Source organism: Fulmarus glacialis, unplaced genomic scaffold, assembly GCF_000690835.1.
Source record: "Fulmarus glacialis isolate BGI_N327 unplaced genomic scaffold, ASM69083v1 scaffold8722, whole genome shotgun sequence".
Lineage (NCBI taxonomy): Eukaryota > Metazoa > Chordata > Aves > Procellariiformes > Procellariidae > Fulmarus > Fulmarus glacialis.
The window spans coordinates 1,997-28,482 of NW_009199762.1; the positions used below are offsets into that span (position 1 = coordinate 1,997).

General features: G+C 39.5%; 1 protein-coding gene across 2 annotated transcripts in view; it reads right to left on the bottom strand.

Annotated features, from left to right (window-relative positions):
* Positions 1 to 5,284: 5,284 nt before the first annotated feature.
* TMEM182 (transmembrane protein 182) overlaps positions 5,285 to 26,486 on the bottom strand; it is a 23,081-nt gene continuing 1,879 nt past the window's right edge. For both annotated transcript variants that reach the window (XM_009573360.1, XM_009573361.1), the window contains exons 3-5: positions 26,012 to 26,110; positions 16,957 to 17,094; positions 5,285 to 5,873 (exon numbers count right to left, since the gene is read on the bottom strand). In XM_009573360.1, the coding sequence (XP_009571655.1) occupies positions 5,665 to 5,873; positions 16,957 to 17,094; positions 26,012 to 26,110 (446 nt within the window). In that variant the 3' untranslated portion in view covers positions 5,285 to 5,664. The remainder of the gene's footprint in view (positions 5,874 to 16,956; positions 17,095 to 26,011; positions 26,111 to 26,486) is intronic.

Consider the following 26,486-nt stretch of genomic DNA (forward strand, 5'->3'; position numbering starts at 1 on the left):
CTGCTATTTAAGGTTCAGGGCAAAGCTTTAAACCCTGAAAAGGTTTTGACGTCATTGCTGGGGGCGGGGGGGGGGGGGGGTGGTGGGGACGATGACAAACGACACAGACAGGACTTTAGAGAAAAGGAGTGAAAGAAGGATTACATATGAAACTTCAGTTTCCTAATCAATACCCACTGGAGTTTCTGGGTAAGCACTATCCCGTATTTCCTGAGAGAGGTTAAATGCCAGCTGATCACCCCAGCTCCTCAATTTAATACATCTATCAGCGTTAACAATGACCTGAGTATGAGATCAGTCACTTTATTTCCTATGGAAAATTCTCCTATTCTCCATTAATAAAATAATTAAATTCCCTGCAGTGTAAAGTATTTATTGGTTAATTCTTCTTGGGAGTCTCTTGTTCAATGTTTTGTAAAATTCAAGATTAGGCTTGTTATATTAAAAGCAGGATTCAAATCTATTTCAAATCTCATAATGGCATCCTCTCCTGCTACAAAATCTCGTCCTGGACTGAATATGGGAAGACAAAATTAGTCCTTTTCAAGAAACAATCATCAAAGATCAATGACCATCAAAGCACTTTACTTGGGGTAAAAAAGAAAGAGGCCAAATTTCAAGATAGTGCAGACCGTCAGTGAGACTGGAGTGCTTGAAGCTGGTGGAATTTTTTTAAGTCATTCACAAATACTATATCTACCCTTGACAGGTCATTTCATTCTATTTAACACTTTTTATTCTCTGTGGTTTATAAGCTCTTAAGCAAATGTAAGAGGTAGGAAAAGCTAACCTGTCTGATAATACACTATATCAGGCTGACAACCTAACTGAATTTCCCTTGTGGTGTTAGAAAATGCTGTTCCAAAAAGTAATAATGCATACAAAAAAAAAAAAAAAAAGGAGAAAAGGGGGGAAAAAAGGATCATAGAGATCATGCCGTCACATTTAATTTCAGAGAACAAAACCTGAAGCTGATTTTTCTTTACATCAGTTGTATACCAGTTGGAACACGGGTGCCTAGCACTGCGACAGAGTAATATGATCTGAGCTTTAAATAGCTGCCAAATAACCATGTGGTGGCTGGCAGCATTAAACGTGTTGCAATGAGAGTGATCTGTTTCAAAGTAAAGCCACATAACAGAGGATAAGTCAATCTGATGTGGTATAGAAAAGGAGGGGGGAACGTTTTTCATTATCTTTCTGGGTTTCTTTCTGTTTTAAGTGTGTTTCTATCTTAAAGATGCATTAATTTAAGATCTTTTTCTTAAACTGTTTAAAATCTGAATCACGTGCAGGTCATTTCAGAGAACATCTCCTTGGGCACCCGGGCCACAGGGTGGGGGGAACGGTGTGCCAAATGTGAAGTACCACCGCTGAGACCATCCCCTCGCTGCAACCCCGTTGAGAGTGGCTGCCTCCCGGTGTGAAAGTCACCTTCCACGTGTAGGGGCTCCCCCTAGTTTTACTAAATGCATCCTTGGCAGTTTTTAGGAATAGATAAGGAACAGATCTACGGCAAGTAGCATGGGGTGACTTCTGAGCTCCAGGCCCTCCCCTTATCCTCACAGTAAAATGTAGAGCCTCCCAGCACTCTGGGCTCTTTCAGATGTAGGGAAAAACCAGGTGCAGAGTTCGGAGGTGTCTAACATAGGAGATGCTGCCAGCCCTCCATTCCTTCCTACCTTCATGTCAAATGGCTCTCCTGATCCCTATTGTCAGTGTGTCTCCTGGGTAGATGAGCCACATTGTGGACTGGAAAGATAGACCAATTTAAACTGGTAATGTGAGTAAGAGACATGGAGGGAAAAGTGGCACTGTAAATACTTGTGATTCTTCATCCCTTCTGTCACTTTTGATTATAGATGACCAACTTCTGTTTTCAATTTCAATATCTCCACTGACTTCAGCAGCATCAATCCAGATTTACTCTAGTTAACACAGCAGAATTTCGTGTGAACATACTTTATCTAGTCTTCACTGCCTGGAAATCACATTGCCGGAAGTACAGATAGGAACAGGAGAGCCAGAGCGAAACCCAGCTGCTGCATCAGGAGGTAAATAGCTCATTTACGAGGTACAATATGACTTCCTAAAAGATAATACGCACAACATACCTTGCAGCCAGTTAGGCTTTTGCAAGAATGGGGACACAGCAATGCCGACACTACTTACAATCGTCCTACTAGCAGTTTACTAGCACGCTATAGAGTACAGACTCAGTTGCAGCAGGTAGGCACCCTGCAGAGAAAGAGAGCAGGCTTTATTTTGCTTTTCCTCACAGGAGAACATTGCTTTACCTCACTAACATAAATGTCAATAAACAGCCACATATTTCACGAAGGGCAGCTCCAGTGAAACTTGCAGCAGCCACCCCAATGAGTAACAAGGATAAACCCAGGGCAAATCCTTTTCTGACTGTTTTTGTCCGCAGCTGCCTTTGCCACGTTGTGTCAGCGCGTCCCCCAGGAATCCACAACAGCTGCAGAGCGGGCTGGCAGAGGGCATCGCAGAAGGACGCTCACCCTCCTTTCTCTCCCTCCTTCCTTACCTCCATCCCCTCGTTTTCTCACTGCCTCCTGCCTGGGCTGTCACGGTCCTCGCCATGTTTACACTGGACAAGCGGATGATTGTCAGATTGAAAGTAATCAGAAAATGCTTCTTATCTACCTGTTCCTTTTACCACCACTTTTCCAAACACATTACTTAAAAAAAAAAATCTCTTTTCTTCCAATATGACCATAGGCTATTAAGCCAGCCAGGCAATTAAAAATAAAAACCCCAAAACCCTATAGGTTTGTGAGGAACACAGTTCTTTCTTTGACCAATTTCACCGAATATTTTGATTACAGTGTTTAATCCCCTTTACAATCTTTTACTCAGCTCTAATCATGAAAATCCCTGCGTTGCCGCCAAGGATTTTCTAGACAAAAGCGTATCTGGAAGAATGCCACAGATCGAGTCTCCTTAGCTGGCCTGTCTTCCCTGAGTTCTTACAAACCCATTCCCCCCCATTAAAGAATCCATAGTTCTTTAACGAAATCAGAAGAACAAGAGTTAGACTGTGCTTTTAGGTAATATCCATACAGAAATGCCTCCCCACCACCCTCAACACCATTCCCTGGTCCGCAGCAGCTACTTATTACACGTCATCTGCTCAGCTACAAACATGTTTTGGAGGGAGCAAGCAACCTGTCCACACCGTTTCAGAAGGAACCCGACTCTCAGTTCTGCCGTTAGGAGAAGAAGGTGGTATCCAATTAAAGTAAATGGATAGAGCTACAGACTATTGCCAAAAGCGTGAGTTTGAGTGAAAAATTCAGGAGTACTCAAGCAATTTCTACTGACGCCAGAAGAGCTTCCTGAAGTTTCTAAGGAAACCCTCAGAAACACCTTGGATCTTCAACGGCCATTATGCCCGCAGTCTGACCCGAAGGGTTGCCTCCAAGAGAGGCCGCCTCGCACACAAGAGTGTAGCTAATTTAGCTGCATAATGGAGAGAGTTCTGAAGATGCACATGGGCTGAATTAAGGGCTCCATGGGAGCCTTTGGCTCATTCCTTGCAGAGTTTATTAGTTGCTGCTGCACACATGGTTAGGCTTGCTGGAAGAAGTCCAGCTCTGAGGCACCTCTCAATTCCTCCAGCTTCTAAAAGTTGCAAGAACGTGGCTCAAGCATATTGCCCCCTCTAAGTTCTTGTGAAGAAGGACTCTCCCCTGCAGAGAAGTAGACAGGGTTTGAGAGGCGTACCTAGTCAAATAACTCTTGATTATTGAATTTACCTCCACAATTACCAGTGAGTATCTTAGACTGTAAAGGGGGTAAATACCAACAGATTGTATTATTTGAGAAACAGTATGTGATTGTGTAATTAAGGGCAGGAATATAATACCATATGCACAAGGGGCAGGGTTAATTTCAGCATTTCCTGACTAACCAAGGGCATTATGGTGTAACCCTAATGTTCTCCGGATGGCTATCATTTATATGGAGTTCATATATATGCTTATGAATATTTGGTTAAAATTCACCCATCATACTCTCTGACACAGTAATTAAAAACACCATGTTAGCTGCCAATAAAAATATTTTTGTGATTTGGTAATTATTCCAAACCTCATACTCCCAGCTCCCCTACCCCCCGCCCTTGTTGTCTTCCTGTTCTATAATGTATAGAGCTAATCTTGATGATGGAAAAATAAATAAGTAGCAGGGAAGGCTGGAAAGCTTCCAGTCACAAAAGCTCCCGAAATGGAAGCAACATCCAATCTGGCCCACCACATCTTCTAGGTGGGCACTCCTTTCCTGCCTTTTAGTGATGCTTTCAGTATTCGTAACAGCTGTGGAATTAAGCATTATGAACAAGAAGAAACCAACATGCAGTCTTTATTTTTCCCCAGCAGTCCCAAACTACTCTGCATTGAGTTACAAAGTGAAAACCAACACACTCTCAGATGGATTTAATTTCAACTTGGGCCCAATGCCAGACAAAGTTTCCCCATTTTTAAAACTCCACCCCATCTTTTCCATACCATGCACACAGTCCCATCCTCACCCATCTTCCAAACATATGCGCGCGCGCACACACACACACGCACACACAGAGAGAACCAGCCACTTCTACCATACAGAACCAAATCCATCTCCCCTGCTGGCTTAGCTGGTCTCATTGCTTTCCCTGGGATGACTAGTAGGCAAGTTGGATTTGGTCTGTAATGCCGATTTTTAATATTTGGGAAAATGAAGGCTATATAAAACATACATTTTCATGTCCTTGATATTGTCTTCTTAATAAACCTTTTTAAATAAAAAAAGTCATTTTACACAACCAGGAAAATGTTTGTTGGAGGAGCCAATTATTCCATTCAAAAATAAAAGGTTTAAAACGTGATTAAAATATTAACGCTATAATTCAGAGTACAATTTTGGCATAACTTCAGCTAGTGATTTAACTATGGCATATGGGCTTATAGAATCATGCAACAAACATGGATTTCAGAATACAGAAGTATACAGCTTTCAAATGCATACAGAAAAGAGAAACGTGTAAAGGAAGCAGTTAAGCTTTTACATGTATGGAGTAGCACCAGGTCGCTGTTCACGGCAACTGTCTTCTCTCTCGGCCTCTTCCCATCGATGCTGCATGAAAAACTGCACCCTATTTTTATAAAGTGCAGACATGTTTGCTTGTATTAAAGCTAAGGCAAGTAGGGGAAAACAGGAGAGGAGGTAGATTGAATTGCTGTGTTTGAATGTGTGTTTTCTCCTCCACCTTGTACCATTCTCCACAAGCAGAAGCACAAAGTAAATGTTAAAAGACAAATGTACAAAATGTTCATTTGGCTCACTTCATGTTGGGCTTTTGGTTGCAGAAAACTTTTGCCTTCCTCTGTTTGCAAAACTGAAAAAATGCTGCTAATAGTACCATATGGAGAACCACGTGGGTACTTTCTAAAGAATTAAAACCAACTAGTTGAGACTAAAGGTGGTTTCTTCCTGTATTGAGTTTTGTGTCCTTTACCCTTAAACAAGTAACAGAAGAACTTCCAGAAGTCTGCCTGCATATTTAGGATTGCCATAATAGTAATAATGTATAAAATCGTGTTCCAGTTTACAACAGTCATGAAGTTTCACTAGGATTCCTGTATTCCCTTCAGCAGTGTATGACTAGTCTGAGTGTAAATAAATAGCACGCCCTACCAACAAGAACAAAACAAAAAATACTCCTATAGGAGCCAGCATAAAAGACCAGCCATAGCGTACATAAACAGCAAAGTCTGGGCAATCCATTTTTTTCATGTTTGTGTAGTTTTCCAGATCAGCCACCGCCTGAACCCAGATGACATACATCACGACTACCAGCGAAAACAAGACACCTGGAAAAGAAACACCAGGTTTTAACAACAGTGTGAGACAAACACTAGGTGCGTTTACTGTAATACCTAGAAACCCATCAATGCTTGAGACCTCGTCTGCAAGGCACAGTCAGCCACCGCTGGATATTTTTTGCCTTTGGCTTCCTCTAACAAGCACTATCTCCATCTTGCTTCTGATTTGCACTGAAAGGCGTACTCCCATGACAAAGGATGTATCTGGTTTTGGTGGGCAGACCAAAACAGAGGTGTGTTTAGGGACAAAATTCAGGCAGGTATTTACCTTTTTGAATTCAGGAGCCGAGGGAAGGGGAAGGAGGGGGGATGGGACAGGACGACCTGGAAAAAAATACCTACTTTTGCTTCCCAAACTCTGACATTGTTTCTGTCAGAGTGTTTTGGATGAGATATGAAAAGGGGAAAGGAGTGGGAAATCTTTCTATCATCTTCACCTCTCTATATTTTGCTTCTTTTTTCCTATGAAAAGGCTTTGTTTGGGACATACTACCTTCTGAGTATTCTACTCAAACATTTTGCAGACAAATTCAGATGTATTTCATTCAAAATCCTCCACTTCAGAAAAGAAGTTCCTGGTATAGGAACAAAACTCAACAATAATTAAATAATAGCTATGAAGCAGGCTATTAGTATTAACCTCAGATTGGATACAATGGTTTCCTGGAATTAATCCACCACATAATTCACAGCCTTTTCCCAACCACTCCTCTGAAAGGCCTTTGGATTGTATACACATGATAGTAATAGGAGCACATGTCCTTACAAACTTTGTTAATCTCTTTGTTACTCTGCACCAGAAGGAGATATAAGAAGAAAGTGTTTTCCAGAGTATCAGTTGCATGCCTAATATTTCATTTCACTTTAGAGGAATGTGGACACTTGAGAAATGCAAGCCTGCAGCACAGATGCTCTAGCAGATCTGCTGGAAAACTGAGGGCACAAGTCTGAATTTTTTCCATGCTCCAGCCTGTACCCACTCGCTCCTTGGGCTCCAGCTGTCACAGCACAGTTACAGCAGCAGGACTATTTATTCCAACATTAAAATATTTGGGGGACACCACCCCATAATGTTTTTATCCCAGGATGTTTAGATGTTAAAACCACAAGCCAGTGCATACTCCTGGGAACACTTACTGCTCTACAGGCTGTAGAGCAGCAGAGTGTAAGTCAAAGGTATTTGTGGTCTTTTCCCCATCCTCCTAAATACTTGCAATGCAACCTTGAACAAATGTAACACTTGTGGCAAAACCCACAAATGCACTTGGTAAGCACCGATGGACAGGCATTTGCTTCCAGACCCACCAGTCCTGGTAACCTTTCATGGTTACCTTTCCCCATCCCCACCCTGAGGTGCTGCCTCACCACCTCCTTTCCCTGCCTTTCCTACCCACTTACAACTCCTGTCATCACTCCCTCATTTGCTTTAGGCAAAATCAGACAGGTTAGCTGCAGCAGTTTAAATTAGTGATCTGGTGACATTCTTGTTGGTGCTTTATTGTCAAAATGTAATACCTTTACATTCTGGACATCCTGAACATCTGACAGGTGAGAGCTCAAAACTCAATGTTTGTGAACACTACCTTTTGAAGCCCACCAAAAAATGAGCTGAAGTAGTTAACCTGAGGCATAATCAAAACATGACCAAAAATCCCAAAGGATCTGCAATTTTTATGAGGCTGAAAGAAAGGAGAAAAACTAAATAAAGAAGGAGGCAGACACATTTCCTGTCTATGAAATATACTTCCAGAATTACATTTTTTGCTAGGGCTCAAATTACTAACAAAGTTTTTTAAAAAAACAACACTCAACTCTAAAAGGCATAAATTCAATTTTGAAAGTATTTTACCTAAGTAAAACTCAATTTTGATGGAATTTAGTGCTGTAATTGTATTAAACATACAACTGGTGAAACAATCAGAGAGAAGGATCTCCTTAGGGCCAGATGTAAAGAATGAGAAATTAAACTGAAGACTCTCCAAATATAAGTCAAATTGAGCAGAAGATTCCTGTAACAGGACATCTAATCATAACAGATAATGTAGCAACACAGGAAAACCAGAACCAAACAGAGGCAGTAACTTTTGATGTAAAAAGTAAAAAGATTCAGGGGCAAATTCATAAATGGAGTTATAAGAGACATGGAGTTTCTTCAAGGTTTCAAAAATTCAACCAAAAAAAAATTATAGCCCAAATATTTGGAAAGATACATTGATAATATGGCACAATCCATACGAAAATTGGAATTTACTTCTTCAGATGGCTGTGCCTGTGCATTTTCAAATGTCTAGAGTCTTCTATTTATTCTCTACATCAGGGCAAACTTAGTCCAAAACAATAATAATTAGAGAAAGTACTGTAGCAGCAGGTAAGTGTAACCAGGCCTTGCACATCTGAAATGCTTTTGACCTCCGGCACCCTGAGCCGACACAAAGCTACACAGCCCAGTTAGTCAGAAGCATCTGCCATTAAAACAAAACTCATTCGGAGGCACTTTAATCTTGAAATGGGCACCCCTTGCTCTTCGGGCAGTCTGAAGCAACACCTTCTAGGTGCTCTTAAACTAGAGCCAACTCCATGTAGGTGCAAAATAGAAGCCAGTGCTGCCAGTGGTAATACAACTTCAAGGAAGCTGAAATCCATCCTGTGATTTCACAGCAAGCTGCTAATACCTGTGTGTGGCAAATTGTTGGGTATGGAAATTTGCTGAAGAAATGTATGTCAAGCAGAGATAAATGTCCTTCTTTAAAAGAAAGAAAAAGAAAGGGAGAATATGTAAAACCTCTTAGTTAATTAAGGCACTAGAGGAGTATTTAAGGGTTCTCACTATCTGCTAATGGCGGCTAATTAGTAGGTATATTGCTTAGTGTGTTCAAGAAACATCTTGAACAGTAGAATCAGGCTAAGTAAAAATTGACCATGTCTTGTTGCCTCCAACAGCATTTCATTCGTTAGTGTTCCTTTTGTCTAATTTTCAGAGTTATGATTTCATGGGAGTTAAATACTTTCATAGGAGTTTACAGAGGCTCCTGTATGTTACAAATGGTAACAGAGAAAAAGGAAAACAGAAGCATTTCTTAACAGGCCTCTGTTTTGTCCATTTGGTCTTGTTTCCTAAGATGTTAGAGTACATTAGAAGCAGCGGTGAGAGCAGGGAAGTAGATCTTGTACTTCTATTATCACTAATGCATCTACTTAAAATGTTTGATGTTTAGGGCCAGAGGCATTAGTTCCTTCCTATGCATTAAGCATTTCAGGTTGTGCTTAAATTTAAGCACATGTGCAAGTCTCTTTGACTTAAAGGGTTTTTCCTCCTGGCATCCACACTGATTGCATCAAAATACCTGATTCAAAGGCAAGTTATGAGTCTAATGAATCATTACTAGCGCTTAAATATTTATCTGGTTGTTAGATTCCAAAAGAATACTGTTTCTTTTCAGATGATAGGATTTCATGTCTGTTTGCATTGTCTTATTTTAACAAAATAGAGGGATGTTAATGGTTCAAGAAAGGTTTGAAGAAAAAGCAGTATCAAGAACAGAGTACAAACAATTTGTTCAGCGGACTAAGTGCATGTAAAATTCAAATACACATAATGTGTGAAGTATTTTTTAGAGGCCACAGGATATCAATTTGGTCTATGCATTATGAACTGTAATAGTCATGTCAAATAACAGCCAGCACTTTATACAGTGTTTACAAAAATATAGATCAAAAGCTGGGTTTATCTCCATTTTGTAGAAAGAACAGAAACAACTAAACTGATATCCAGAGGTTCCAAGTATCCAAGCTTTGCTCTCGACTCTGGCTTTCAAAGGAGTTTTGCTCCTCAAAGCCAAGGCAGATTTGCTTAACACATAACACATACCATAACAGAGTTGCTAATAAATAAATGCCTTCTGCCTCTCCATCCTTCTACTTTGTGCGTACATCTACACTATTTTTGCAACATTCTGCTTTGGTTATTTATACCAGTCGGTGAAGTACCATTCAACTGGAGTGTGCTTAAACAAAAGGAAAGGCATTGGACTGAAGGCAATACAAAATCTTACTAAGCAATTGTCTATCTTGTTCTGCTTAAGTATTTTAAACTAGCTCCCATCACTGCAAAATCTCCCTGCCTCAATTTATATGTAGGGAATACAGTATTTCTGAAGAAAAATCATATATTGCAAAAAGTTTAAAATTAGTTTAAAATTTACATCACCCCCAGTCACAAGATTTTGACTTGATTCTAGACTTGAAGAATCTAGTACAGCCACTGGAATACTAGTAACTCAGAATCATCGGCAGAGCCCATGCAAAACTGACGACAGGTCAGAATTAGACTCTTTAACTGCTGCAGAGTATTTTCTTAGATAAAGTTTATGCTGCTTGTGGAAGACAATGGGGAGAATTTCTCTATTTATATAACTACACTACTGCCATTCCATCCTACTTCTGTATCTACAAGTTTGCCTCACTAACTTGTCTCTTTCCTTCAGAATATTAGTCATGCCAGTAAGAGTTGAGAAAGCATTCATTACAAGTGTAATAGGAATGCCTGTTCATTATGGAAGAGAATATACTAAAATGAATAATATATATTTATTTTGGGAAATCTGTTCCTGCAGTCTTTCACTGACTATCTCTTGTGAATGTTGTGAACTCTCATAGCCAAGCTCCCAGGTAAAATTACTGAGACTGAAAAAAACCTCCACAATTTCATGAAGCAAATATTTTTAGGAACAATGTGTGCTATGATGTATTTCTACATTTTTGGCATTTAGACCTTTTGCATAGTGTGCGAGTGTCCATTTGCCCTTGCCTTTTAGTGAATATAAAATAAAACAGCAGTTGCATGAATCAGGAATGACGGGGGAAATTATTCCTAGAACATGAAATATGTCTGAGAGAGATTAAGACAAATAAATGCTTCCCTCCCCCTCCTTTTTCTTTCTTTTTTTCCATTTTGCATTTTTTTAAGAACACACATGTTTGATACACAGCTCTGTGCAGTGTGATAAGATGTGGACTTCTCTGAGGTCACTCTTTTCTGCCTTTTGCATTCATTCTTTTGAATGTCTTTCAAACAAATACTTGTGCATATTGCAGAGGAGAAAGAATACAGAACCTTTAGAAATGTCTATGAATTCAAGAAGCAGTTTGCTGGCCTTTAGTACTTATTCTTCCCACGTAGAAGTGCCTTTCACTTGTCAATGGTGAATGGCTGTTTATGGCATGAATCTTTTACTATGCAGACACAAAGACAACAGGTGCTGGAAAGAATGATAGGAGCTTTTTACTTGTGGAAGTTTAGAACTCTTTATCTCACTTGTGGAAAACTTGTATGTGTGTGTATATTTTTTTTTTTCCAATCGCATTTTTCTGTCCTTGTCCTTATCACAGATTCTACCACCTACTTTGGCCCCTTGTGACCTTTATTTAAAACGTATGATTGACATTCCACTCTGAAGCATGTGCAGAGGATCCCACTTAAGAGTTATGGGAGTTGGCACATAGCTCTGAAGACAGATTTTTGTCCTCATCTAGGAGCTAGAATTAAAATATCAGCTTTTTTCACTCCTTTGGCAGGAAGCAGAAGTCATACTTGTACTTCAAATCTTGGTTCTTCACAAGGGTGTGATTCTGTAATGCTCTGTGCACATCCTGGAGGCTTGCTTGTTTGACATCAGTACAAGAGGACAGTTTTCACCACCACCCAGGCAGAAACAGGACCAAGGTAATTATGGACTTTATTGAAGGCTGCTCTAAGTGATTATTTTCTAGCAGCTTTCCCTTATTTTCCTATGCCCTTTGAAGCAACTAGAAGGCTTCTTACAGTTTGCACTACTGTAGCTGCTCTTGGTCCATCCTCTGATATTGTAGACATGGACATGAGGCTGCAAAGACAGCGCTCAAGTCACTGACTGTGGTATTGTTGAACTGATACGCACTTTTTCTCCACAGGTGTAGCATCTGTAGTTTCACCTGCAGCCTCAGATAGTTAACGTGGTTACAAAGCTTAATAGGGAAAGCTGCTAGTCAATAAGCTGCCACCAATACTAATAATTGTGTGTGCCTTTCCATTTGTGGTAGTTCAGCTGCACCACTCAATAAGAGAAGTGGACAGCCTTTCCTAAAGACCAGTGGAGCTGGCAGAGAGACCTTGAGTCCTTGAGTGGGTAATTACAGGGCTCTGAGGGTGAGAGATAAGGGCATGGGGGCCCAGGTGATGATGGTCTCAAACCTGCTGCTGAAAGGATAAAAACTGTACAAAAGTTGGCATACACTATACATCAGCTCCTAGCTTTGTAGCTAGTGTCGCAAGCAGGGCTTTGGCTTCTGTGACCATGGGACCCTCTTTGAGATACGAGATCTGCTGGGGAGAGGTGACATCCATCAGACAAGGTGGGGAAAGAGCAACAAGCACAGTAACCTTGTGAGAAGAGATGCAAGCAATGGACATCAAAGCCTCCAGATAAGCAAGGGGAAGGGAATGGAGGACATACACATGGGACAGAGCAATGAGGGAGGCTTGTACACTTCCACTGAGAAAGCAGCACAACTGAAAGCCCATCTCAAATGCATGTACATAAATGAACTCAGTGTTGGAATAACACAGGAGGAATTCAAGTTCACGCAGTCACCGGATGATGGATGATGCCACTGCAGCTGCAGACATAGTGAGACAGCTTGCTTGATTGGAATGCTTTGCTGGATGGATTCAGACTCTTTAAGAACAGGCAGTTAAGATGCAGTAGGATGGCTGCAGTCTGCACAAAGAAATATCTTGAATGGATGGAGATTTTCTAAGTAACAGGAGCTTATGGGTTAAGATCAACAAGGTGGACAAAAAGGGTATGATCATGGTGGGCATCTGTTACAGGCCACCCAATCAAGAAGAGAAAGTGGACTGGAAAAATAGTTACGATTTCTGGTTCTCACGAGGGACTCAGCCATCCCAATATCTTCTAGAAGGGCAACATTGCAGAGAGCAAGCAATTCAGGAGGTAGGTAGCTGGACTGCATCAAGGATAACTTTTTGAAACAGGTGTGGAACAGACCAACTAATGGAAGTGCTTTGCTGGACCTGCTACTCACAAATAAGGAAAAACTGGTCAGGAGTATCATAGATGGTGTTAGTTGTGGTTATAACGGCCATGAAATACAGTTTATTATACTTTATAGTTTAGTATCCTATGAGGAATATGGAAGGTAAGTAGGAGACTAAAGACACAGAACTTCAGGAGAACAGACTTCAGCCTGTTCAGGAAAATGGTAGGCAGTATCACAAGCGAGGCTGCCTTGAAGGGCAAAGGCTGTCCTGAAGGACAAAGGATGCCTTGAAGGGCAAAGGGGCCCAGAAGAACTGTTTGTTCCTGACAGGCCACTTCCTTAAAGAACAAGAATGGTCCCTCTCATTGTGCAAGAATTCAAGCAGGTCTGGCAGAAATGAAAGTTAACTTCATGCAGATCTGCATCAGCAAGAACACAGTCAGCAGGTTTGAAAATAATATTATTTCCCTTTACTCAGCACTTGTGACATCATATCTGGAATACTGTGTCCAGTTTGAGGCTCCCTGGTGAAAGAGAGATACCGATAAACTGAGGTGATGACCACCAAGATGGTCAGGGGGATGGGAGGACAAGAAGAGGCTAAGCGAGCTGAGCAGTTTTAGTCTGGAGAAGAAAAGAGTCTTCATCTTTATAAATGGAGTTACAGAGAAGATAGGGCTAGACTCTTCAGAGACATGCTCACTGGAAGAATGAGACACAGTGGTCACAAGCTGCAGCAAGGACAATTTCAGGTGGATATAAGTTAAAAAAAAAAAACATTTTTCACAATAAAGTTTGTCAAACTAGGACAAGTGCCGAAACTTATTCTATGTCACTCAGGATCTCTGTTTAGACTCCTTCCATAGGTCCTTCCAGAAGGCAAGTCTGTCTGCCTTAGCACAGATAAGGTGAATTGTCCCTTTGAGAGTGTGTTTTTTACTATTGACACTAGAAGTTTAAGCAGTTGGTTCATACAAAACACTTAGCTTTTGGTTGGCTAAATAGTTAGCATGAATCCCATTCCCAACAATTTCTTCAGCTGCTTTCTGAACCCTAAGATGGCACAAGCTGTTCTCTTCAGTTGAGGCAGAGCTTTTATCTGCTACGTAATTTGTCAGTTAAGGTTGCAAAAGGATACAGATACTTCAGTCCAATAAGAGGTATTGCTTCATCTAATTTGTTTTTTTAAAGATATATGTAAGTAGGAAAATGACTGATCTTCCTATCTTCTTCCAAACTTCCACAGAACAACCATCTTGCCTAACTTCTTTCTCAGAAGCTTACTATTCTCTCCAGTATAACAGCTACTTGAATGTTGTGGTAATACAGCATCCAGGCCCTTTCAAAACAATGTATATAATTCCTTTTTTTCTTCAAATCAATATGCTGGTTTCTGTCTTACAAGAACTCTAACTTCACCTATGATCTAAGTCACATTACATCTTTTCATTTTCCCATTTGGTCTGTGCGTAGATGCACACCCTGGCTGCATCCTGATCACACGTTGCTATGAGTGGTAAATATGCACCACTTCTTATCACTCTCCCCTTCCATACCCTGTTTTCCTTCAGGAGGCAGTAAACGAACAGGCTCTCTAGTCCTGAAGGAGATGGATAGAGGAAGGGGTCAGGGCAGCAGGGAACACAGTAGAGCACACCACCCTGCCTTCTAGAGGCAGACTAAAACACTCCTCTTCTGCATCAGCTTCTACCTTATCTTGCTCTGCCCCCAGGTTATCCCAGATTTAAGATATTAACTATTGTGAGGAATTCCTATTGGGAGAGAAAGAGAGAGAGCAATTTCATGCTGTCATACCTTTGGGTCTGAGAATCCCTCCTATTCTCCATTTAACACGATGGGCCATTGATCAGTAACACCACAGGAAACTGAGTTGTTGTCCAAGACATCCCACAGGACATAGCTTTAACTACTGACAATGTAAAGTGTTTATAAGCTCTTCTTATGTCAGTATGGTCACTCCCTCCAGCATGATTTTAATTCATGACATAATTAAACCCCCACCTTGGCTATGGGAATATACTGACTTACGAGAAGAGCTGAGAGCAACAAACTTTTTTTTAATGTTTTTGTGGGTGATCTGAAGTGTTCAATAGGATAATGATATTTACAGTAAGTACCTTCCCCAAGCAGCCCTGCCCTACTGGTGTGACTGGGAGTAGATGCAGAAGAGCTTGGTCAGGAACTGTGTCCCCCTACCCAAGCCAAAATGACTTGCAAGCTGAATGGCTCCAGGGTCCTATATCTGCTGCCACCACTACCTTTTGGCAGATCATAGCAGGTTTTTGCTAAATGTCTTTGCTTTTCAACAACAACGGTAGTAGCAAAAATAACACAGCACTTCTCTGAAGCCCTGATTGAGAACAGTCCTGAAGTTGAAGATACTACATATGAAGAGAATAAAAAGTCAGGATTTCCCTTGAAGAACATCTGCTCTATAGGGACAAAGGGTGAGAGGGGCAAAGAGACAGGCCCAAAGTCACACACAAGGATAATAAAGCTCACTTAACTTCACACACCTAAAAAAATAGTCTCTCTAGATTCCCTCAGTAAAGGAAAGAGAGGTATAGAGTTCCTCTACAACACATTCATCTGACCTGTATTAGACCCCTCTTTCAGGATGAAATGAATCCCCAGCTGAGGGAACTTCTTACACACCTACTGTTTTGACTGCCAGTGAATGTTATTGCCTCCTGCAGGCCTCCTAGGGAAGCCAAGGGAGACTAGCACAGACTTGGAGATCTAACTTTCCCCTGCTTAAATGAGGGCAGATGAACTGACCCAGAGTGGAGAACACACACATCGCTTCGGACCTCTGCCCATCACTTGGTGCCTTCCAAGTGCCCGCTTCCCCTCCAACAGCCTCTGCTACTTTCTAGTGACAACTGAGGTTTTTTACAGATTACAAATGCAGGAAAAGAGCAGGACTCACATGGGCTCTTACCCTGCAAATTAGTGACAAAACGCATTGAAGTATCTTAGGATTTCCATCAGACTACGAATATTTTTTGTATGTTTTTTAAAAGAGTAGAGGAGTAATTCTCATGGTATCAAATGCAAGTATGCAGGAGTTTTTTTGGCAAAATTATTGTAAAATACTTCCCACACTTCACTGAGGGTCCTTTAAAAGGGAATAATGATCACTAGCTGTGTATGCAGAGCTGCGAAGTGAAGTGGGTAAGCAAGGTCAGCAGGTCAGTAACAGAAGCAGAAAGAGAGCCCAGGCGTTTTAGTCCTGATGTGAGTGGCTCTTCCCCGTAACACAATACTGCTCTCACAGGACTGCCTCTCGCCAGGCGTTATACAAAGGAGAACAGTGATTGAGCACATACTATCATTTACATCCTACACAACTGTATCTTACACACCAGTGTGGCATCTTCCCAGACTTTTCAAGGTTAACGGAACAGCGTCCCAGAAAGCTGCCCGTATCAGCTGAATTCTGGGAAGGTGCGTCCTCCATAGTACGTGTGGGTTATGAGGAAGGAGGGAATTCAGTTATTTGTTATCTTTCATTCACAGAGGTTTAGAGCTCCCACTTACTCATATGTGACAACTATTCTGTGTAATCCAATCACACCCAAAACATTTCTCCGATATTGGTCATGTGAATGTGCTGTGTCTTCCAACTTCTTTAGAGCCCACTGTAATCATCTTTTGTGTCACTGATTAAAAAACCCCTCTCCTTAGCTAAAGCTCTTGAGAATCTTATAAGGCAGCATCCCTAAATATGCATTCTTTTTCTTGCTAAAAAAGTAGATTGAAATTGCAGTGTAATTCCATGATTTGCCCTGGATTTTTTTATCTTAATCTAAAAGCAGTTTTTAGAATAGCTTCATGACTAAATAACTGTGGGAAGAATTGTCTCCAAGGCAGGCACTCCACAAGTCAAAGGACAGAAGCATATGCTTTTTCTTTCTTTTAACCATGATTAATATAATTTTTGGTCAAGGAAAATGGAAGAAATACCTCATCCTTTCTATTCTTTAATTGACTGAGCAAACAGTATACCCACCAGCAATGATGAAAAAGCCTCCTCCTGCTTTATACAGAATGTGGCTGGCAAAAGGAGCTGCACAGATGATGAAAAAACTAGCCATCACACTAGTGAGCACTCCCAGGAGCATAAGAACCGTCCAGAAACCTCGATAAACTGGAGAAAGGAAAGAAGGAAAAAAAAAGAATACAACACTTTTTAGAACTTAAACAACTGACATATTTGGGTAACAAAGATTTTTATTTTCCCCTTCTCTTTTCACTTGCGTTATTAACAAATGACACATCCATTCCATTGTGCATATACATTATATATCATGTGGACCAAATTAGGTTTGAATGCCAGTCCTCATCTGATGGTCGTGGAAAATAGGTTGTAAGTTACCATGAATGAAATCCGTCTGCTTAATATTTAGCAGTGCCTTGTAAGATAACAACTTGACCAAATTTATGCTCTTTAGAAAATGGTACATCGAAGCTGTAGCAATGATTTTTTAGGATAAATGATTGGACTGGCAGGATACAATTGTTTTACCAAAATTGTCTGGGAGAAGCAGAGAGCTGTAACATCTTGGCATTCTTAGTGCTCAGACCATATCACCAATAGCAATCTGTAAGTTCTCTACAATTTACAACTGGATAACTCTCCTTACATATAGTGGTATTCAATAGAAGGAAATCTAAAGCAGGAGGGAGGAGAAACTAAAAAAAATGTAACCTGGGTTTCTGAAAAACAGTTAAGTATTTTAAACCAGCCTATTCCTGCTCTAAAGCTCTTTGTATTTTATTAAATTTAAAATGTGATGTTTCAGAAGCCTTTGTTAGAGAGTGCCAAGCAGTGCTGAATTAATGGATGCAGCTGGTGATAAATGAGCCGAGAGTTTTGTGACATTCTCTGGCCAAAAGAGTCTTTCTAACAATTATTTTTTAGCTGGTTAATTGCACATCCATTTAACAAAGTCATCATTTTATAAATGCTACAAGAGTGACATAAATTTCTCCCATGAATTTAAAAATTGGTACATTAACACAACCCATTAGTAAAATTATGAGTTGCAAAGATCTCCATCGTCAGATCTGAAAATCTTGAAGCACTGACAATTCAGTCAGTGAAAAACATTTCCACCCAACTGAGGGAAAGCATATAAGCCAGCTGGCAAGTCAGGAAAAGTGAGTCACAAAAGAAACTGCCACTTATCATTTGACAGCACCTACTTACTGTTATGGCAAAACACAACCAAGCAACTATTATACTGGTTCATATCCTGAAAGTTTCAAATTCATACAGCTTGTTAGAGCCAGCTATTCTGGAATAATTCGGGTTTGCTCTCATCTGAAATCTGAAGGTGCACTAGACTTGTGCTTCCCACTAACGTGTTCCAAAAATCGGTAGTTTTTAATTTGACCAGCTTAACTCATGTTAAAGTACACACCATCTTGCTTCTATCAACCTTGTAAATGTACTAGCTAGATCACGTTCACCACATCACATTAGCCACACTTTTAAATAACATCCTTTTTAATCCAGGCAAACATTCAGAGACGTAATTTTCCACCACACTGATCAGCAGATTTGGGCATAGGAAGGATGAATGTGCCTGAAAGTAGCTGGCAGAAGGGTTAAAATTGTGTTTTGGTTCATAACCAATGCAAGACTTCTTGCCACATAAACAAAAAAACATGGAAACAGTAAGTAGGAAATAAGGCTGTGGTTCAGCAAAGCAGTTAAGTGTGTGTTCTGCTTTAAGTACTCTACCTCTTACGGGATTTAGGCACCTGTTTAAAGTTAAACACATAGTTAAATGATTCACTTAATGCAAATGGGCAGTGAATGGAGACCTAGAAAGGTAAATCTCTCAAGTCCTTCAGTCTTGGGTCTCTGAAGCAATTTCATATTATTTTACTCACGGGGCTACTTTGCTAAGCTTCATCGCAGTCCCCAAGTCCATGGGACATTACTTCCTCATTTAAAACCTAATACCGCTAAATCAGTCTATAACCACCCAACTCTTTTACATGGATGGCCCAAGGTACTTCAAAGTCATGCTACATAATAGGACACATTGGCCAAAATGGACCTTGAAAAAGCTTTCTTCGATATCATTATGGTCAGTCACCCAAGTCATACAGCAGTGTTTCTATTTTCTGAATGGATGAGGACACAAGCTTCTCCAGCATTACAAAATTAGTACACAGTTTCATTATCTACTCTTCATACAGGAAGCTTTGAAATCTGCTTTTAATGAAACTCTACCAGAAAAGCGTGATTTGTTCAAATATTCCTGGAAACCCAACACAAAAGGAGTACAAATGTAACTGATGAAAATTTGTTGAAACCTCTCTGTAACTACACAAGAGAAAAGCTGTTTCTCTGCTCCAACAGCATAACTATTTTATGCATTATATGTGAAATACTGATTTGACCTAGCTAGCATCTGAAGTAAGCTTCTATTCTATTTCTCTGGAAATAATTATTTACTCTAGAGAATCATGGATAAATTCTGATGATCCTAATACTTGTTTAGGATAACTCCATCATTAAATGTCAATTAGAAAATAGAGTAGAGTTGACAGGTAAAAAGTCTGCAATGTTCCCAAATCAGCGACTTTTCAAGTGAAAGACTACCCCCTCTAATCCGCAAGACAGTAAGTCCTTAGGGTCATTTGTGGCACAGGTTTGAGGAAACATCCTAAGAGCATTTAGACTTTTTCTTTAGTAAGGGAGTTAAAAAGCAACCAATTTTCTGCAAAGAAGGCTTCACTTATTTCATACTCAGATCATTTTTGCTCAGACCACATTTCCCATCTTCTCTGCCTAGATGGGCAAGATCAGTTCCTGCAGGGCTAATCGTTCAAAATTACAATGCAGCCCTACTGCTGTCATTTAGCTTAGCTGGCATCTATAGATGAACACAAAAGAGCTGGCTGAAATTAAAACCGCCTAAGAATGAACTTACTCTTCAAGTCAAAGACTTTGCTGCTCCGAGATTGAGGTGAACCATGACAGAAAAAATACAACAGAAGATGCTGCTTTGAACTGTGCTCCTTTATACCCCATGAAAAGGGATGACACTGTGATCCAGGCAGCCTGTTTCAAGAAATAATGGTTCAGTGTACCTCTACAAGGTGTTAAGAGAAGTTTGCACCATCTAAAGTCTCAGCGAGGCAGTTCATAAGATAGCCTGTGTTCTGGTCCACATGACAAGGAATACCCTTGCTTCTCCAAGGTACTTCACAGATATGTTTGAGTTAGCTACCTCAAGTACATGCATTATTCCAAGTGTTTCCTACAGTACAAGAAATAAAGTACAAGCACTACCGCAGAGTCCGAGGTAAACTTATCTGCAGTGTTAATCTCAGATACCATTGCTCTGTGTTGCGAGAGTGCTAAATAGAAGGTTCTGTAACTTGTCTTGGTAAGCTGCCCTTCGTTGGGGTACAACATTGGGCTTGGCAGTGACAGGCAGGCCTAAAAATAAAATAGGACTTAGAGGAAAACAGGAGTACACACAGTATGCTTGTCTTTGAGCTCTGCACTGTTCAGCCTGTATACTATGTGAACATTATAGCTGCAGTATATTCCTCCAAAATTGCGTGACCTGTAATTTTCCATTGCTACTTGTTTTTCTCCCTGAAGATCCTAATTTAGACTCCTCTGGAGACTTCTGCATCATTTGAAAACTGGAAGAAGTATCTGGTTTTGAGAAAGGGACCGAATTTTGGAGAAATGGCTGAAAATTATCAAAAGCTCCCTTTTCTAGTATAGTAGGTCCCAGCATTGATTATAAACTGAAGCCACAGATTCATATTTTAAGATGTTACTGGTGCATGATATGAAAGAGAAGCAGTAATATATTTTACAAAGTTACACAGCTGTGTCACCTGCAATGCACACTTGTTGTGTAGTAGCCGTACACGCCTCAGAAGCTCTGTAATGGGTTATTCAAGAACAGGTTAGCTAATGACACAATGCAACACCCATTGACAACTGGAGACATTAACACCAACCATACCACACATTTTATTGGCCTTGCTGACTTCAAGTGTGTTAAATCTCAGCTATCAGCCCATATGTTTTCTAGGCCCTATCAAAAAAACCCCCAGCCACTTAATATTGAATTTAATATAGAACACAAATTATTAACCACTACAAAGCTGAAAAACTTTCTGAAGCATGTGTGAGTACAGTGCTGCATAAACATTACCTAGGATAGGCAAAATTACTTGGAAAAGTTGCCTTGAATTTTCACCCACAAGCTCACATCCTACAGTGAACCTTTCCTGTGATTTGACTGTGGATTGTATTTTAGAATATGTCTTTTTTACCTCTCTATTTAATGTAAGAGATATCAAAATGCTTTTGACAAGAGGTATCAAAATGTCACCCACAATATAAACTACAATGAAAGGTGAAGTGCCTGAACTGCTCTAAATCAGGAGTATCATCTTCTCTGCAGATAAACAGCTGTAAATGAGATCATGCATCTCAGCAGCAGCACAGGAGACACACCTGGCAACACAGTAAACCTTGCAAAACTTTCAAGAGATATCAAAACGCTTTTGACAAGAGGTATCAAAATGTCACCCACAATATAAACTACAATGAAAGGTGAAGTGCCTGAACTGCTCTAAATCAGGAGTATCATCTTCTCTGCAGATAAACAGCTGTAAATGAGATCATGCATCTCAGCAGCAGCACAGGAGACACACCTGGCAACACAGTAAACCTTGCAAAACTTTTCTCAGTTTCACTCAGTACCCTTTACTATCCCTTAGTAGTAATAATCTTTTTTTTTAATAACCTTAACAGTAAAATAAATACAATATTCACAGTACGAATACATTGCTTTTTTAAATACTCCTTGCTTTACCACTGCTTGGTGCCTGGGGAGTTATCCCTTAGTAAATGTACTGTATTACAATCTTTCATGGGCAATTATGTGACTGTATTACATAACAGCATTTTTTTTGCTCTAGAAATAGGCTATTGCTAACATTTCGCTTTATTTTCAGATTTCATTGCTGATACTTTCTAGATTACTTTAGGTTATTTTCAACCTAGTAACAAACCTGCCAATAAATTTGGTCACACCATTTTAGAAGTAATAGTTGCTGAACGAGAATTTCGCTTCAGTCCTATAAACATTCTGTATTCTACATTAAATTAGGCACTACTTCAAATGCTGGCAATGTGCCCAGTAATGGACAAAATAAGATACTAATGGTCAGGAAAAAAATACTAGCAACTACAAATCAGAGTATTAAACAACTAATGTGTCAGCGCAGCCCCATTAAATGCCTTCCAATTTGGCTTCAGAAGGCGCTGGGGCAATTTACAACAGTTAAGGAACTATTGTTTGTTTCCGAATCAAGTTGAAAAAAAACCCCTCAAAAATAAAGTTAATGACTTGACTAAGTGCTAGATCTTGCACTTCTTTTTCTTAGGAATAATCTCACTATAGCCAACGGGACTACTTGTACGAGTAAGGACTTTGTACGTTTTCCAAAAACAGGCCTAGTACTGTCCTGTGGTAAAAGAGTTTTATAAAAGTGTGATAGTCCTTGAATGTCAGTGTTAAGTAATCTAATGACATGATACCATGCATTAATCTAGCTAGCAATGAATTATTATTTAAGTACTATACTATTATGTTTTCAAAATAGCTTGACAGGATAACCAATCTGATTATGATTATACAAATGTATGTTTATTTTAGAATGTAGAGGTCACTACTCTGGCACTTCTATTGTATGGGCTAATTTCATTTTTTTTATTCCTAGCTTGTAGTTTGCTGCACATATGTTTGTGAATCATCATATAAATGAATGTGCTGGCAACACAATGAGGTGCTGTCTAAGTCTACTTAATAGCTGCACGCTATAATAGCTGTCACTATAAACCACTGTACCATCACAGAAAGTCACTAGAGTCAGGCTTCCCCTGAGTTCATTTAGATGCCTGTTTCAGGTTAAGATAAATGACATGGCCTGCAGATTTCTTTAAGCGCATTAACCATAAATGATGGTTAGCACAGGTGTGGACCACACCTTACACTGCAGGTAGGTGAACTCCTCCCCATTCCGCCAAGATATTTAACAAAACCAGTGACTGAACAAAACCATTGTAACTGCGATGAAAAGATACAGAGAGCTGCAATTTCAAAGCAGTGCTATCTAACCCTTCGAAGCTGATCATGCATCTGACAGTAATGATGAAAAGAAACCCGAGACATTAAAACATGCATTCAAATCCCCAAGACAAGCATCACTGTAGGCTCTTCTGTCTTTGCATTTCCATCTAAGGCTATAATTCTTGACAGCAAGAGCTCACAGTCTAGGTTTGCACAGCAGGATGAACCAAGCCTTTGGTCTAAAGCTTTGTAAAGCATACTAAAACACTAAACTTGAAGGTCTTCAGTGTTTGTGTCTTTTGGGAACTATCACACAAACACTGTAAAACCAACACACAAAAAGATGTAAATAAGCTAAGAGGGGATAGATTGAGCCTCTTTTGAATCCTGGCCTGGAAAACCTCTGAGCCAAATTCCTACTGATACTAAAGCCAAAGGAGTTATGTCAACAGAGAAATTGGTCCAGTCACTGCACTCAAAAATCATCAGAGATTTTATGTTCCTCAGGAAACCTATCTTTGCCTGAGCTCTTCTATCTGGATGGTAACATGGCACTCCACCAACAAACGATGCTTGTGTTTCCACTAGGGGCTGCAGTTAAATCCAAATTCCTCTGATAAGGTCCCAAAGTCTCTTAAGCCAAACAGTCTGTAAAAGAAGTCATGTGCCTTTGCTCCCTCAGAAACTAACAGTTCTGTTAACAGAAAGTTAGAGATTTTTAGAAAAATATGTTGTACATACATGTTTGATTTTTCTAATGAAGTTTAAAGCTTTTTATTCAGCTGTTTATTTTTCTATGAAAGAGCAAACTAAGTATTTTTCAGATGACAGAATATTTCTTCTTATCCACTCCTAATTAAAATAGGACTTGAGGGACTCACTAGAAACACAGTCATAAACCTGTGTGGAAGATTTCTTTTTTTTATCCGCAAAAGTGAGTATCTTGAGAAAGCCATGAAAATGGTAATATTGTATCAAGAAACAGTAGCGGAACCAAAAAAAAGGGACAATAACCTCACTCTTTTGGTACTGTCCTTTTGTTCTATGTTTAATTGATGTAAGGTATTATATGCAGCCAACTGGATGTACAAATAGTTGATGAAATCTTGTTCTTCATGAAATCAAATTGGGGGCTTTTGCCACTGGCTTTTACAGAGAAGTATTTCCTCCACTGCGAATCAAGAAGAAGAGGATAACCTTCTAGTATTTCTTAATTTAGCAACTGCAGCTGCAGCGAGGTTTTAAAAACTTGTTTGCCAAATATCTTGGGCAGGACTGTCAAACTAGACTAAAGGAGAAACAAGTTTTGAACTAACGGAAGAGATGATGACATAACCTTCTTCATAAAAAGTTGTGAAAGATTCTTGAACAAGCATACCTGCTCTAGTAAATAACTCAGCTTGGATGCTGAAAGTGAACTGGAGGCATAAAAGAAAACCCTCTTCAGTTTTAATGAGCTCAAAAGCAATCCAACTGTATCTATTTATATAGCAGAAATGGCTCTGAATATACTCTACCTGGGACAGCATCTATAGCACAGTTCTGTCTATTTTTAATCTCCTAATATGAAATATAGATAGGAAAATTATATTTGAGCAGTGGTTCTTTTGGCAAACATTAACTAAAATTAATTAAACTTTTGATGATATTCCTTCTCCTTTCCTTATTCTTTGTTTGTCCACTTCTGTGTAATCATGCAATATAATTTGAGGATCCTTTCTGAATGTATGAGTGAATGGTGGAATACAAACTCTGTCTAGATTATTAGGAGCTGATGACTCTGTCGCTTTCAAATGGAAAGGTAAACTGTTCTAGATGTGCTGTGAAGTTACAGATTAGATCTCTGAATGGTGAGGTCTGAATTCTGCCTGGACAAACAGTTCATAATTTCTAAAGATTAACAGAACCATTATCAGTCCAACTTATTTTTTTCATGTCTGCAGCATAAAAATTGGATTCTGAAGACACTTCAAAGTTAGCAAAGGCATAATTACAGCTTCAGGACAAGAAGGGACCGCTTAAGTCACTGAGTCAGCGGGCTCAGAGACGTGCAGCATCGACACATAACAGGTTATTTAAAAAGTCATATGAAATAGGTAACAGAAGTGATTTACTTCAAATACGCTTGCATAAAGTCCTTGATGTGATGAAATGTGACCAATATTTTTAAGTGGAGTTGTAAAAACAGCTTTCCAGGCATTGTTCAAACATAAGTTTTTCAATTACTGTGTATCTTCCATATATATACATATCTCTCTTACTGCGCTAGAGTTTCTTGTTAATATCTCAGTTTAACATAGTAAGTATTTTGAACTATTATAGAGAACATATATATATTTTAAAAGAGCTTAGTTTACAAAACAAAACTGCCCATTGCTACTATCTTAGGCTACATTATTCATGTATGGCACACACTGTTTAGAGTAATTTCAGTGCCTTAGCTCCCTATAATATCAATGGAGAGAAGTTGACACATCCAGTGGTCAGTGCAGTATATCTGAGTTAGTTGAATAAACTTAAGACAGTATCAAGGCCCCTCTCCTCCTTCCTCATAAAGTAAAAATGCAATATATTTCCACATGTGGTTATTTATTTAACAAAAAACCAGTTTTATTGGAATACATGAGAAAAAGTACTTGTTTAATGCATTCAGCCCACGGAAGATACTTTTTATGTTGGATAAAAAAGCACTGAAAAAGGAAATGTCTCTTTTTTTAGAAATGACTTCCATTCTGCCATCACGCTTAAAGCTAAGCATTCATTTAAGTGCTTTGCTAAACAGTGGCTTAAATATTCATGTTGTAAAATTATGAGAAGTATGAAACAGCAAGACTCTATTAATTAAACTGTGTGGAGCGATAAGGCTGTTTTATACAGAAGCATCCAAATTGTTTTCTTGAAACTATAGGCATTGTATCCATTTGCAGCCAAAAAAATACTTACTGATTGCAGAGTCATAAGACGTTGAATTCTGTTCATCTCGGATAAGAGGAAATGGTGACAGGTAAGCATGTGTACAATTCTTAGAAGGTGACTGGTTAGCTAAAAGTGAAAGAAAGCTAAAGATTAATATTTTACTGCCTTAACGATAAAATATTTTAAGCCTGTTCTTCAAATGGGCAAACTGAGTTTCGTAGGTCAAGATTCCAGGTCCTTTCCCAGGCAATAGCTTTACAGTGGATTTTGCTTTGGTAAGAGATACCAGCCTTGTTATCCAGCCAAGGATATTCCTTAAAGGGCAACATAGATTTGTACTACAGGAACAGTAAAGCAGCCTTGCTGAACGCAAGGATGTGGCACACTGAAATTTATATGCAATGCGTAAGTATGCTTTTATATGCATATGTACCTTTCTCTTGTGAGAGTTAATTATGTCTGTCTTATTATTGTATGTCCCATGCCCCCCCCCCCCCCACCA